Raw genomic sequence first — 13,604 nt, forward strand, 5'->3', positions numbered from 1 at the left:
TTTTGTTTTCCTCCCTTCCACTTCATACTATTTTATAAATTATTTTCCAATTCATTGAGTGGTCTATTTTCTGCCAATATACAGAAAGTGCAAAAGTTCACCTGGTCTCTTACCTTTTATCTTAGCCTTAGCCAAAACTACTCTGCAGTTCTCAACTCCATAGCCCTTCATATAAAAGTTCTGATCCCCTTAGTTTGTAAAATCTGTTAGCCGCCCACAGTCAACATTGATGTATCACTTTCTGAAATTTTATGCAATCTATAAGTTGATCTTTACTTTCACACTGTTTAGAAAAAGATTTGTACATCCTTCTTTTCATGCAGTGATTACACTGTCTTCTCACTTTAGTTTACATGTTCCTGGTCTGGGTTGTTGCTTTAACCTGTGACATATGTCATTTATTTTTGCTATCACTAATTCAACATCACCTGAAGGCTCTCAATCACAGAACCAAACACTAGGTAAAAAGAACTTAGGAACTCACTGGTGAACCACCCCTCCATGATGAGGGTGAATTCAGTAGTCCAAAGGGTAAGAATGGGAATGAATTCCTGCATATGGCCATCAATTGCCCACACTTCTTGTGGCCACTCAGATAAGTCTGACCTAAAGATCCTCCTGCCTGTGTCTCATGCTCCATGCTGGTCCTGCTTCCTCTCAATCCTTAAGCCTCAGTGCATAAAGAGAATGAGAAAGGAAGTCATGAAATGGGTGCACTAAGGCAGCAGGAGGCAAAAGGAAAGTAGAGATTAGTTTTACGTGATGCATTGGGGCAGTGGGGCATCCACAGGCTTAACATTCACTTGGTACTCATGGTCAAGAACCTAACCATTCCCTCAGGAGTTGCAGAACAGGATCCATGAAGAATCCATTTTGTCTCTAAAAGTCAGATGAAAAGGAGAAAGGGACAATCCTTAATTATTTTAACAATTTTCTTCTATGAACGAAGAATTAATACCTCTAACCCCAGCATCTTATCTAGTCTCTCCTGGAGGCCTGGCAGCTGGAAACATAACGTCGTAAGTGCAGTGATGGAGAAAGATGTAAAAATTAAGAAAGTGTGGTTTCCAAAACCCTCTAAACCTTACCGTACCCAAAAAGCCAAGTTCTACTGCAATTTTCCAATACAGGGAGATTGGAACATCATCAGGGCTATGAGTCTTAGTCTATCCCAGCCCTAGGACGTATTAAAGAATGTAACCCCCAATCCACTGAGGAATGAGCTTGGAGGATTTTCTAGAAGAAAATCATCAAACTTGAGGTCCTAATCCCAAGGGCCTTCCCTTGGGGCAATCAGTGTTGTTACCTCTTTACAGTAAGCAGTCCTGAGGGTATTTTAAAGATGATAATCTGAAACTAAAATACATGCATTATATCTGAGATCAAATACTACATTGATAGTTCATATTACTCTGAACCTCTGCAGTCTCCATGTCATTGAACTTTTGGAGCTGAGGTATCAAAAATGAAAAAAGAATAAAATATGGCAGATACATAGTCTTCTCTCAGTTTCTCCAGGTGATTGATTCCAGGACCCCTACAGATAACAAAATCCTTGGATGTTCACATTTCCTACATAAAATATAAGAATATTTTCATATAATCTATGCACATCATCCTGAATTTTTAAAATCATGTCTTGATTACTTATAACACCTAAAAATATCTTCACATGATTCATACAGACACATTTAGCAATTTTGTTTGCATTGGCAGAGAACCTGTTGACACAAATGGTTTACTGTATATTCATTATTTAGTTAATACTCCTTAAACAACAAAAAAACTACCTAAGAATTAACAATACTTGTGTGCATTTTAACTCAAAAACTCTAATTGCTTTCTACTTTTAAGAGGAAAATACACTAGAGATATACAGTGAAGTCCAAGATGTCCCATTTATTTAAATGAAGGATTTCCTGTAGCTACTGAATCACAGAAGGGAGTGGGAGAACTTAGCACATAACACAGGTACATTTAGAAACAGGTCAGAAGAATTCTTGATTTCCTCACCAATTCTCCCCTTGTGAGTCTTCCATGTTGCCCACAGGTTGCTCACACCAAAGATTGTTAAAAATAATTCCGTCCTTCTTCCTTCCTCTCCTTTCACTTAGTGTATCCTCACGTGTCTTACCATCTGCTCTTTCTTCAACAGCAAGAGTTAGGCTTTTCTCATTTTCTCTGCATGATCTTTTCCCGGAATCACTTTGTTTGCACACAAGACAAGAGAATGTCACCAAGTGATAAATGAATTCCATCTGTTAACTATTTCCAGGATACAATAAAGTATTTGCATAGTCTTCCTATTTTGTAAAAGGACAATTTTGCTAAGAAGAGCATAGCAGAATTATTCTTTCCATGACAACATTCCCCACAAATGGCTCCATGGCAGAAGACTGGGACAAACTGAGGGCAGGGGAGTACTTGAAAGTTTGACAAAGGGAGTACAAATAGCTGAACGTGCTTGTGTCACAATTTTTCTGCTAGAAGACATGGAGAGTCATGAGGAGTTGGAAAATAGGCAGTACTTCAATGGTCCATAGGTAGCATTTTCTGACCCACAGGTTCTGAATCTAGGAATGGGAAATTAATTCACAGGTTGCTCACAAAAGATACAAAAAGGGTTAAACTGTCAACAAAGCAAACTGCAAGACTTCCTCTCACCTGGCATCCATTTATTCTATTCTATTTCCACTGAGGAGAAATTAATGGGCAGCTGTAGCACTTAGAAAAACATGTCTTGGGGAGAGGATGCTGAGGACTGTTGTGGTTACAGGGGTTTCTCACATGACTGTTCTCATGTAGGGAGATTATGTCTCCATTCTAGGTTCTTTGAGACAGCCATTATCTTTAGAGGAAGCCACTGTGCAATAAATGTATTTAGGGCAAAGTGAGATCCTGAATCCTGTTGATTCTGCCTACTTTCCCCCTATTTGTGGTTGAATTGGCTCTATTAGTAGCTTGCACTTCCAGAGATTAAAAATGCATTCTCAGTGTCAGAATTTCATGGAAAAATATTGACCTTTTCTCACAGGAAATTGGGAGAAACTACCTTATTGACATCATCTAAAGGTTTCAAGATATTTGGATGGCTACAGATGATGCTGGCATGAGATAAGTTTGACATGTAGCTGAGGGGTTTGGAGGCAAAAGGAAACATCCCTGGGTGAAAACAATTACAGCAGTCAAACAGTACAAGTGAACATCTTGTTTGCTACTGTAAAATATTTTTGGCATAGTAGCTCATAAGTTATGGCCATAGACAATAAGGCCATGCAAGACTGAGTTAGCAATCCTGAAAGCATTGCTTGAGGTGCAAGCACACATTTATGACTTTTGCTGATGTCTCAGACTATAGAAGACTTTACACTATGGAATATATCCATACCCCTGATATATGCCAATATGAACATCCATACATCCACAAGGCTTTATCTTTTAAACACTTTCCTAAAAGCCTCCTTTACATCCTTGTTTCTCAGGCTATAAATGAATGGGTTCATCATGGATGTCATGACTGAGTAGAACACTGAGATCACCTTATTCCCCTTAGCCACTTTCTTTGCATTTGGCTGCATGTAGGTAAATATTGTTGACCCATAGAAGAAGATAACAACAATAAAGTGAGAGCCACAGGTAGAGAAGACCTTGAGTCTCCCATTCCCTGACCGTATCTGAATCACAGCTGAGATGATGTTCCAGTAGGAGAAAAGGATCAGAGAGACAGGACCTAAGAGGATGACAATGCCCATTACAAAAATGGCCATCTCAGCTTCGTACGTTTCTTCAGAAGCCAGCATCAAGAGTGCAGGAGGCTCACAAAAATAGTGATTTATGACATTCGATCCCTGATACGGGAGACGTAATGTGAAGGTGGTGTCTACTAAAGACACTAACACACCACTAGTCCACGACCCTGTGGCTAGCAAATTGCAAACTCTTTGGGTCATGATGGTGGAGTAGTGTAGGGGCTTGCAGACAGCTACAAATCTGTCATAGGCCATCACTGCTAGAAGTGAACTCTCTGTACAGCCCATTGTAAGGAAGAAAAACATCTGAATTGAACACCCAGCAAAGGAAATGGTCTTTTTCATAACCATAAAATGTAACAGCATCCTGGGAACAATAGTTGTAGAGAAACAGAGATCCGTGAATGACAGGTTCTTAAGAAAGAAGTACATTGGTGTATGAAGTCCAGAATCAGCATGAATTAGGAGCACGATGAGCAGATTTCCAAACACAGTCAGCAGGTAGATGATGAGAAATACCACGAAGAGCAGAATCTGCATTTGACGATCTGAAGAAAGGCCCAACAAGATGAATTCGGTCAGATTAGTGTGGTTTTCTTTGCCCATTGGTGTTTATTGCTGTTTATAGATTAGCACACATAGAGAAATCACCTGTTGATTATGATGGAGCAATGTATATAGAAAGTAGAGCCCTTAATGGAAAAACAAATAGATTTGAGTTTTAAATACTTGTAAACTTTTAAAACACTGAGTTTTCTAATTTTTTCATTCATATATGTTTCTGAAGCCATTGGGTCAGTAGGTACAGTGAGACAGGAGTATGTAATTTTGGTGATGCTGCTTTAATGTGCCATAATTTTGGCTTGATTTCAAGGATACTAGATCAACGTTTTCTATTTAAAAATTTTAAATTTATACTGTATCTGAATTCAACATAGCCTAATTATAGGAATTCTTATTGCCTTTACGAGACCAAGAAGACAGAGTCAAGGACCACTTTGCAAGATTGAAAAAATCAAGTGAAAGTCTTCCCTTTCACTTCAATTTGACATTACACATTACACAGATGAACAATGAAAAAGTCAATCACATCAATAACCAAAATAAACTATTGCTTAACTCATTACTTTGAAACTAAGATTTATAACATATAACTGGAAAATGAAATAAAATCTGTGGGTTACTACAAGCATTTATTAAAACTGGAAAATAAAAGAAAAAATATCTTGTAACAATTTAAGCACCGTTTTGAAAAAATTTTTGTGTGTATCTATGTGTGTTTATATGTATTATATGTATTTACTTATAGAGTATATTAAGCTCCTTATTAAGGTCACTATTAAAAGTTTGAAAAATAATATATCAAAGTTCTGAAAAATCTCGCTGCTGACTTATTTTCCAATAAATTTATTTTCTAACAAATTTTCAAGAGTCCATTTTTAGTATTTTATTGTTGCAAATTCTTACACAATAAGTAAAGTGTACATATTCCAATGTAAGTTTTGCACGTGTATGCAATAATATGATTTTTAAGTATACACTATTATATGTTTACAATTCCCTCTCTTTTACATGACTATGACTTTCTATTTCATTCCATATACCTGCATCTCTTGTCACATAATAAACTGTCTAGGAATGCTCCTTAACTGCCTGAATAAATAACTTAACATGTCCATGAATGATTGGATTCCTTTTCACTCACAGGTTCCTTTCTCTCCTTTTCTTGTGTCTTTCTGTCTCATGCACACAGACAACCCCCCCACACACACACATACACACACATATACATGCACATGTGCACATTAAAATTTTCCTAAGCATAACTCATCCTATTGAAAATATACCATCAAATTTGGAAGGGACAGTTGATGCTATTTTACCTAGGTGATCTTCTTGGGATGTGGAGATACTGTGACAAAGAGAAACCAAGGCAATGTACTTGAGCTACCTGTGCAGAGCAGAGGCATCATCAGCAGTTATTCATATGAGAATATAAATATAAACTCAACTTAGAATCATTTTCTCAAGTGTATCAATACCTCTGAGAACCATGGGACTAGTGAGTATAGAACTACAACATTAATACTCACCAAGTGCTGACTCCTACCTACTCTCCTTGCAACTGGCTATCAATTCCAGGAAATTAAAATCTTTCTTAGGAGGTTCCCTGTGGGGGACGGTTGATGGGGGAAAATCTTGCCAAGAAAAGATTGCAAGAAAGTAAAAGATAAAAAGAGTACCAATGTTAAATTGACTGAACGATTAGAGAATAGTAAGATTCTGGTGATTGAAAAGCATTACTAGATTCAGTAAATGACTCTTGTGGATTGCTGGGACTCTGGTACCTAAACTGACACCCTGACACAATATTCAATAGCAAAATTTCTACAATTGAAGTTTTAAAATAAGATGGGGAAAGAAAAATATCCTTTCCAAAATAGACTGTATGAGTTGTAGAGTTAAGGATGTGGCTGTTAGAATAGACTCAGGATTTCTGGTTTTAGAGGTCTTGTTTCCTTTAGATTCTTCCTCCTTGGTCACTTGGGCATCTTTCTGCTCATGTGGAGGCCTGGAATGAATTTCCTTTAAAGATAGTAACTACAGATGAAAATATATATAGTAGAGAAGCAGAAATCTATACATGCATATCTGGAGTTAGGATTTCATTGATTCTCAGCCTTCTCACCTAACAGAGGGGCTCAAATTGGACTTTACATGGCTTGAACTCCAGACGTTTCTTGTATTCGTGACAAGAATAAATATTTATTTTTTAAGCACTAACAATGAACTGAATATTTTTCTAGGAGGAATTATTAAAAGACTGAAGTACTGAGAGGAGGTGCAAACAAGATAAACCCTGAGGCTTCCCTCGGGATAACTTACTTTGTTATTTCATCACACAATGAGATTCCTTGGGAAATTTGGTTTTGTTTGTAAGCATAGATGAATCCTGAAACTCTCTTCTAATTACTTTATTAATTTTAAATTTTTATTAGGACACATTTTCAGTACACAATGCTTACATTTATCACAAGGAGTTGGCACATGTACGCAAGACATCTGAATGCTCATTTCATCCCCTTCCCCTCCCTAATATCCCCTCTCCATCCATCTCGGCCTATTTCTCATCTGCAAAAGCTCAATCTCTAATTTTTCTTTTATTTCCTCTTTATCTCTATCCCTCCATGACCTCTCTGCTCCTTCGAACTCTTGTTCCCCTTATTATTTGGAAAGTCGCTCCCTACTCCATATTGTCATTTTACTTTTATTTATATTTTGAATTTCTCATATAAGAAATACCACTCAATATGTAAACTTGTCTAAGATTTGTTTCACTTAATATTTTGGTCTCAAGATGCACCCATTTACCTGAAAATTCCTCAAGTTTCTTCTTCTATGTCGTAGAGTAGTACTCTGTCACATATAAATATCATATTTTCATATGCATTCATCTATTAAAAATCACCTTTCCCTAAATAATTAAGATGACTTGTATGCTTGAGCCTGAAAGTACCAAGGAAGCTCCCATTCATGTCTTTTCTCAAGTTCAAAGTATATCAGACAGGTGTCTTGGTATCACCAACATCAAATTAGAAGAAAAATGTTAGCTTTCTATCTTTTTTTACAATATTCTCTAGTAAAGTATGTTGAAAATTATTGTTCATAAGATGTTATAGCCACTGTTAAGTAATTTTAGCTGACGTCACAAAATAGGTCTGAACGAATTTTTGTAAAAGATTTAGTACTAGGGCCTGGGGATTTAGCTCAGCGGTGTAAGTGCCTGCCTTGCAAGCAGGCAGTCGTGAGTTCAGTCCCCACTACTGATAAAAAGGAAAAACACAAAAAAAGAAAAAAAATTGAGTACCTGAATCTTGTGTATGAACAGACTCATAATTTTTTTCAGAGTATGATATAATGAAGTTGGTCAACGTTGTGTATTTCTTGTCAAAATTTATCTCTTTTTGGGTAAAGATGGTGTACAGATAAGAGCAGAATACAGAGGCAGAATACAGAGGCATGAGACAGACAACTCAGATGGTGAAATAATGCATCATGGGGAGTCCTGGACAGATGGAGATGGATCCTCTCGACCCAGGAAGAACCTACAGAGAAAAGAACCAGCCAAACATGTATTCCCAGGCTGCTATTGAGGCAGCTAAGATTCTGGGCTCTCGTGCACCCAAATTCCCAATGCTTTAACTCCCTGGAACCTCACTTGCACTGAAGTGCAGTAACACTTAAATCGTAGATCAGTGAGCACAACAGAGAACAGAGGTGGCAAGGGACCTGTATTGACATGCAGTGAATGCTGGGAATAAAACCCTTCTATGGGAAAGGGGTACCTCTAAGGAATGACATTTTGGAATCAGGTAGGACTGGCAAGAACAAGGAACAGCAGTGACTTCAGTCAGTTGTTCCCTTCCCAGATGAGATTGGTGGGGCTTGCTTGGCCTGGATCACCCCCCTGAATGAGACCCAATAAGTTGTCCCAAACCAATTTCCTACGTGCAGCACACACTAATGCAGTGAAAGCCTCAGCAGGTTGACTGACCCAGAGGGGAAGAGCCAGCACATGCTGTCCGTTTTTGCACCTCAATAACACTGGAGGGGGCAGGATTGCCTAGCCAGCACTCTTCAGAAGAACCATAACAAAAAAGAAAAGGGTCTATGACCTACTCTATATGCCTGTAAAGAAGAAACCAAAAACATGACAAGAGGAACCAACAAGAAAAAGTCCCCAGCCTCCAGTCCTGAGGACATTGATCCAGGAGAGGTAAATACAAACGAGATTGAGGACAGCAAACATGCAATATCAGACAAGGCCTCAGCAGACATAAAAAGATACCTTCGGGATCTCATAGATGAGTTCATAAGTGAAATATTTAACCAAGTAAAGCAAGATATAAATAGATTAATAAAAGAAATGCTAAGCACCTCTCAGGAAGACCCAGATGGAAGAATGGAGGAACACACAAAAAATGGAGAATTGTTTGATGAAGAATATAAAGGAAATTAAAAGCTCCATTGAAAGCTCTCAAAACTGCTTGAAAGAAACTAAAGATGGATTATCTAAACTGGGAGACAGGTTTGTAGTGTGGGAGCATGAAAGAGAAATTTTCTTAAAAATAACAAGGAAACAGGCAGTAACAATACAAAGGCAGGAAGAAGACAAGAGGACCTATAGCTTAAGAATACAGAATGTGAAGGAAGAAGCAGAGGTATAAACAAAGGAACTGTAAAGGATATTCACAGAAGTAATTAAGGACAACTTCCCAAGCACAGGAAAAGGAAATGGCATTCAGATGTGTGAGGAATACAAAACTCCAGCCACCTACAACCAAAACAGAGATACACCCAGTCACATAATAATCAAGATCCAGAAATTCAATATAAGAATAGAATATTAAAAGTCAGAGAAAAGAAACAGATCACCTATAAAGGAAAACCCATCAAAATCATGTCAGACTTCTCATCACAGACTATCAAACCAAGAAGAACTTAAGAAAATAGCCTCCAGCTCGGATTGTTGTACCCTGAAAAACTGTCTCTCAAAATTAATGGAGAAACAAGATGCTTCCAAGACAAAGAGGAACTGGGGGAATTTACAACCACCAATCCAACTCTACAGAGAATACCAAAGGACATTCTAGAGAGAGAGAAAAAAGTACCAAGATTACAGGAACAGAGGCAGAGAGGTCTCAATGAATGGAGCAGAAAGTGAAATGAAGAAGAAAAGCAGACAACTAACGGCAGAAAAACAGCACAACAGAAATGAGGCAGTGAAGGTTGGCTATAGTCTCTAATATAGATGGACTTGATACACTAATAAAAAAAGAAGAGAAACACAGGCAGAGTAGATCAGGAGTTAGGGTCCACTGGGATGCTCTTTATAGGAAATATAATTAACATGAAACAGGGTTTATGGACCAAAAATCACATATGAGAAAACAATGCTCTATGTGACAGGGAACCAGAGAGTAATAAAGACAACTCCACCAGTATTTGTAGATAGGTTGGAAAGACAGGCTTTAATAGGTAAAGGAATACAACTAGAGATAAGACCAGGAGGGAGAAGGTTTGGAACCACTTAGGTATATAGCAGGTTGCCCCCGCAACCAAATCTAAAAACTGAGGGTGTTGGTGAGACCCAAAAATGCACAGTGCACTCTGGGGGAGTGAAAGGGTAGGAATGGTCTTACACAAGACAGCAGAGGATATTGTTAATAGTGAATCAGGATTTAAAACCCACATTACTCGCACTGCTCTGCTTAGATAGATTTTATTCTGTCCCAGTTTGTCTACTTGCACTAAATCTCAGGGCACAGACAGCTATCCTCAAAATAACAGGATATAATACAGTAATCATCTTTAATTTCCTACTAACTTTATCTGGAGCCTGTATAACTTATACTGTTTTATCCTGACTGATCTTAATTAAATCTGGTTTGTTTGGTTGCTGTTTGATATCGACAGATTTTATTCAAAACTGTTTATGATTGATAGTATCAAGTCTGAGAGTATAGGCAACTATACCGAAGATAACTACAATACCTATTCTGGGTTGATTATTAAATGTTTTTTAAGTTTTACACTATCTACAAAGTTGTGTTTTTATTAACATTGTTATGTGCTGCTATATTCAGTTATACTATGTCTGATGATAGAGACAATTCTATTGAAGATAACAAGAGACAACACAGTAACCATTGTAGAACTCTTGGTACAGTGGTTTTATATGTCTTTTTTCTTTCATGTATTTATAGGAATATATTCTGTTTTGTCTTGCTTTATTTTGTTTCTCCCTCTAATATAGAAAGGATAGAAATTCGTGTTAAGACTCATGCATGTGTAAAATCTATAAACAGTTTATGAGAACTGATCTTATAACACAAGATGAAATGAACAACTACTTTGAAGAAAAAGAGACATTACAGTACCCAGTGCTGATCCCATAGTATGAAATCCAACAATACTATTATTCTTTGTTCAGAGTGATTTTAGCCTGCTTTGGTTTGTTTAATCTCAACATAAATGAAATTATGGATAACTGCATGTATGTTTAAGTGTATAGGATTGATAACCATATTATTAAGGTTTTGATGGATAGCTGAACAGAACTGCTGCCAGTCTCACTGTTTGAATCCCCCCTTTGTACGTTTCACCTTTGTATCTTGAACAAGTATTTGTAAGAAGACAATATGTAATCATCAACTAGTGATTTCTTATTATTTATTTTTCTTTGAAAGTATGTATTATTCCTACCCATTTTCTTTTTGTTCAGTCTTTCTTTAAATAAAATTTAAATCTTTTATGAGAATCATTTTATAATTCCTTACCATATGTCTGACTAAATTATGTTCATCTACTTCCTTAGTGCTTCAAGTGAAATAATTATTTATAACTTCAAATAACTTATACATTTTATCAAAAATATTTTAAGTCCTGTTATTTAACACTTTTGTTATCATTAGACATTAAGGTATAATTTGTAGGTTCTGCCAAACTATCAATTAAATGAGATGGATGAAAAAAAATTCAAGATGGGAATTGATATTTCAAATGTGGAAGACTATGTGAATGCTTGTGAAATTTGTCACGATCCAGGACAGGGGATAGAATTAGAGTGATTTCCTGTTAGTACTTATATTTTAGAATAGAACAACAGGGTGAAAATCACGGAGAAGAGCTGGGCCACTTGCTATGGTTTTCCTGATAGCATCCTTGACCTCCTTGTTTCTCAGGCAGTAAATGATAGGGTTGAGCATGGGAGTGAAGACTGCGTAAATAGCTGAAATCAATTTGTTTGAATTAAATGAAGCGATGGCACGAGGTCGGACATACATGAAGATCACCGCTGTGTAGAAGATGATAACAACCATCAAGTGAGATGCACAGGTGGAGAAGGCTTTCCATTGTCCTGTGGCTGAGGGTATACGCAGGATGGTAGAGACAATGAAGGCATAGGAAAGGACGGTGGCTGAGAGAGGAAACACAAGGATAATGATGGCCAGCACAAAGTCTACTGTCTCTGCCATGGATAAATCCATGCAGGCCAGTTTAAGGATAGGTGACACATCACAGAAAAAGTGATTTAAGACATTATTGCCACAGAATCCAACTCTGGAAATAAAATACACTTTTCCCATGGAAATGGAGAAGCCACTCATCCAGGAACTAATGGTCAGCTGAACACAAAATCCTGTGGTCATCATGACTGGATAGCGAAGGGGCCAACATATGGCTACATAACGGTCATAGGCCATGGCAGCCAAAAGCACACATTCAGTACAAGCGAGGGACATGAAGAAATAAAGCTGAGTCATGCATGCCAGGAAGGAGATGGTATTGGGATGAAGTAGAAATCCAGCCAGCATCTTGGGCACTGTGGTAGATATGTACCAGACTTCCAGAAAGGACATGGTACTCAGAAAATAGTACATGGGCTTGTGCAGAGATCTCGTGAGCCATACAGTAAGAATGATGACAAGATTCTCCAACAGGACAAACAGGTAAGTGATGAGGAAAAGAAAGAATAGGAGAATTTGCAGCCAAGGGGCAGAAGGGAAACCCACCAGGATAAACTCACTAATTTTGGTGATGTTTTCTTTCCACATGGTTAGACCGCCAAAAGACAACGGATTGAATGATGATAACACCAAATTTAACAACAAAATGTTCAAGAGGAGCAAATAGCCCTCAGTCTACAAGTATTTTGTCATCAATCATTAGGGCCATCATCTAGCTCTAGGGTATGATTTGGAAATTAGGACAGGCCAGAGATTCTCTCCAGAAAATCAGGGTTCAAACAAGAACCTAAAAAAAATGACATGAAGCGAAGAAGGTGGAAATGGAATTATGCTATCAAATTCAGGGCTTAGGCCTCCCAGGTTTGGGTCACAAAGAGGTCTTCAGGTAGCACCAGGAGAAAGTACTTTATTTATGAACATTCTCAGATATCAGAAGCAGCTACAAGACTGCCAACATGTCTGGAATAAACTTCAAGAATGGTGCAGAAGGATGAAATTCAAAACCTGGAGGAAATAAAAGTAACTTGTCAAGTAGAACAGCTCTCCTGATCATGAGAATAGTTCACTGCGGCCTGTTCTGGCTTTGTTGGGTAACTTTTGAAGACTGGTAATGCTTGCCTTTGTTTAAGGTCATGGCTTTAACTATGCACAAAGATGAAAGATTTCCTCTTTAAAATAATTAATGTATTTTTAATTTTTAGGTGACCCCTATTGACACAAATAATAAAAGTATATATAAGTATAGATAGTAAATAATTACATAAAAGATAAATAATATATTATGCAATATTATATACAAAGTATATATTAATAGTAATAAAAGCATATATTAAAAGGTATATAATTGTATTTATATACAAAGGTACATTAATGTACCCTTTGATCTACAGTGGATACATTCTAAGACTTCCCCTAGCTATTTGAAACTATGGATAGTACCAAATCCTATCATTTTATTCCAGACATATATGTATATGATTAAGTTTAATATGTAAAGCATGGTAAGAGATTAAGGACTATAGCTAATAATAAAAACAATTATATATTAAATAAAAATTATATGTATATGACCATTTTTACTCTCCAAATTTCCTGTTGTATCATAAATTTTAATAACTTTGACATTTTTTTTTCTTTCTTTGTTAATGAAGAACTTGCACATTTTCACTTGAGAAAAGCTCTGCATGGCTTCTCTGGCATGTCATAGTAGCCAGTAATACTAGGATCGTATTTTGTCTCTTTATTATGTACTATGAGGGCTACTTGCATGTTAGCACTTTGACATTCATCTGATAAAGTGAATTGGCTGTCAGGTGATTGAGGA

At 37.1% G+C, this 13,604-nt stretch overlaps 2 protein-coding genes across 2 annotated transcripts; both read right to left on the reverse strand.

Moving 5' to 3' along the window:
• Positions 1-3,431: 3,431 nt before the first annotated feature.
• On the reverse strand, positions 3,432-4,355 carry LOC100728475 (olfactory receptor 2D3-like). The gene has a single exon (XM_003462415.1). It carries the CDS (start codon positions 4,353-4,355, stop codon positions 3,432-3,434), a length of 924 nt encoding a protein of 307 aa, XP_003462463.1.
• Positions 4,356-11,401: 7,046 nt separating this feature from the next.
• On the reverse strand, positions 11,402-12,367 carry LOC100719928 (olfactory receptor 6B9). The gene has a single exon (XM_003462453.1). The coding sequence runs from the start codon at positions 12,365-12,367 to the stop codon at positions 11,402-11,404; it is 966 nt and encodes a 321-aa protein (XP_003462501.1).
• Between the last annotated feature and the right edge of the window lie 1,237 nt (positions 12,368-13,604).

The sequence above is a fragment of the Cavia porcellus genome, unplaced genomic scaffold (assembly GCF_034190915.1).
Source record: "Cavia porcellus strain 051 isolate PalLab524CR breed Dunkin Hartley unplaced genomic scaffold, mCavPor4.1 scaffold_9, whole genome shotgun sequence".
Classification (NCBI taxonomy): Eukaryota; Metazoa; Chordata; class Mammalia; order Rodentia; family Caviidae; genus Cavia; species Cavia porcellus.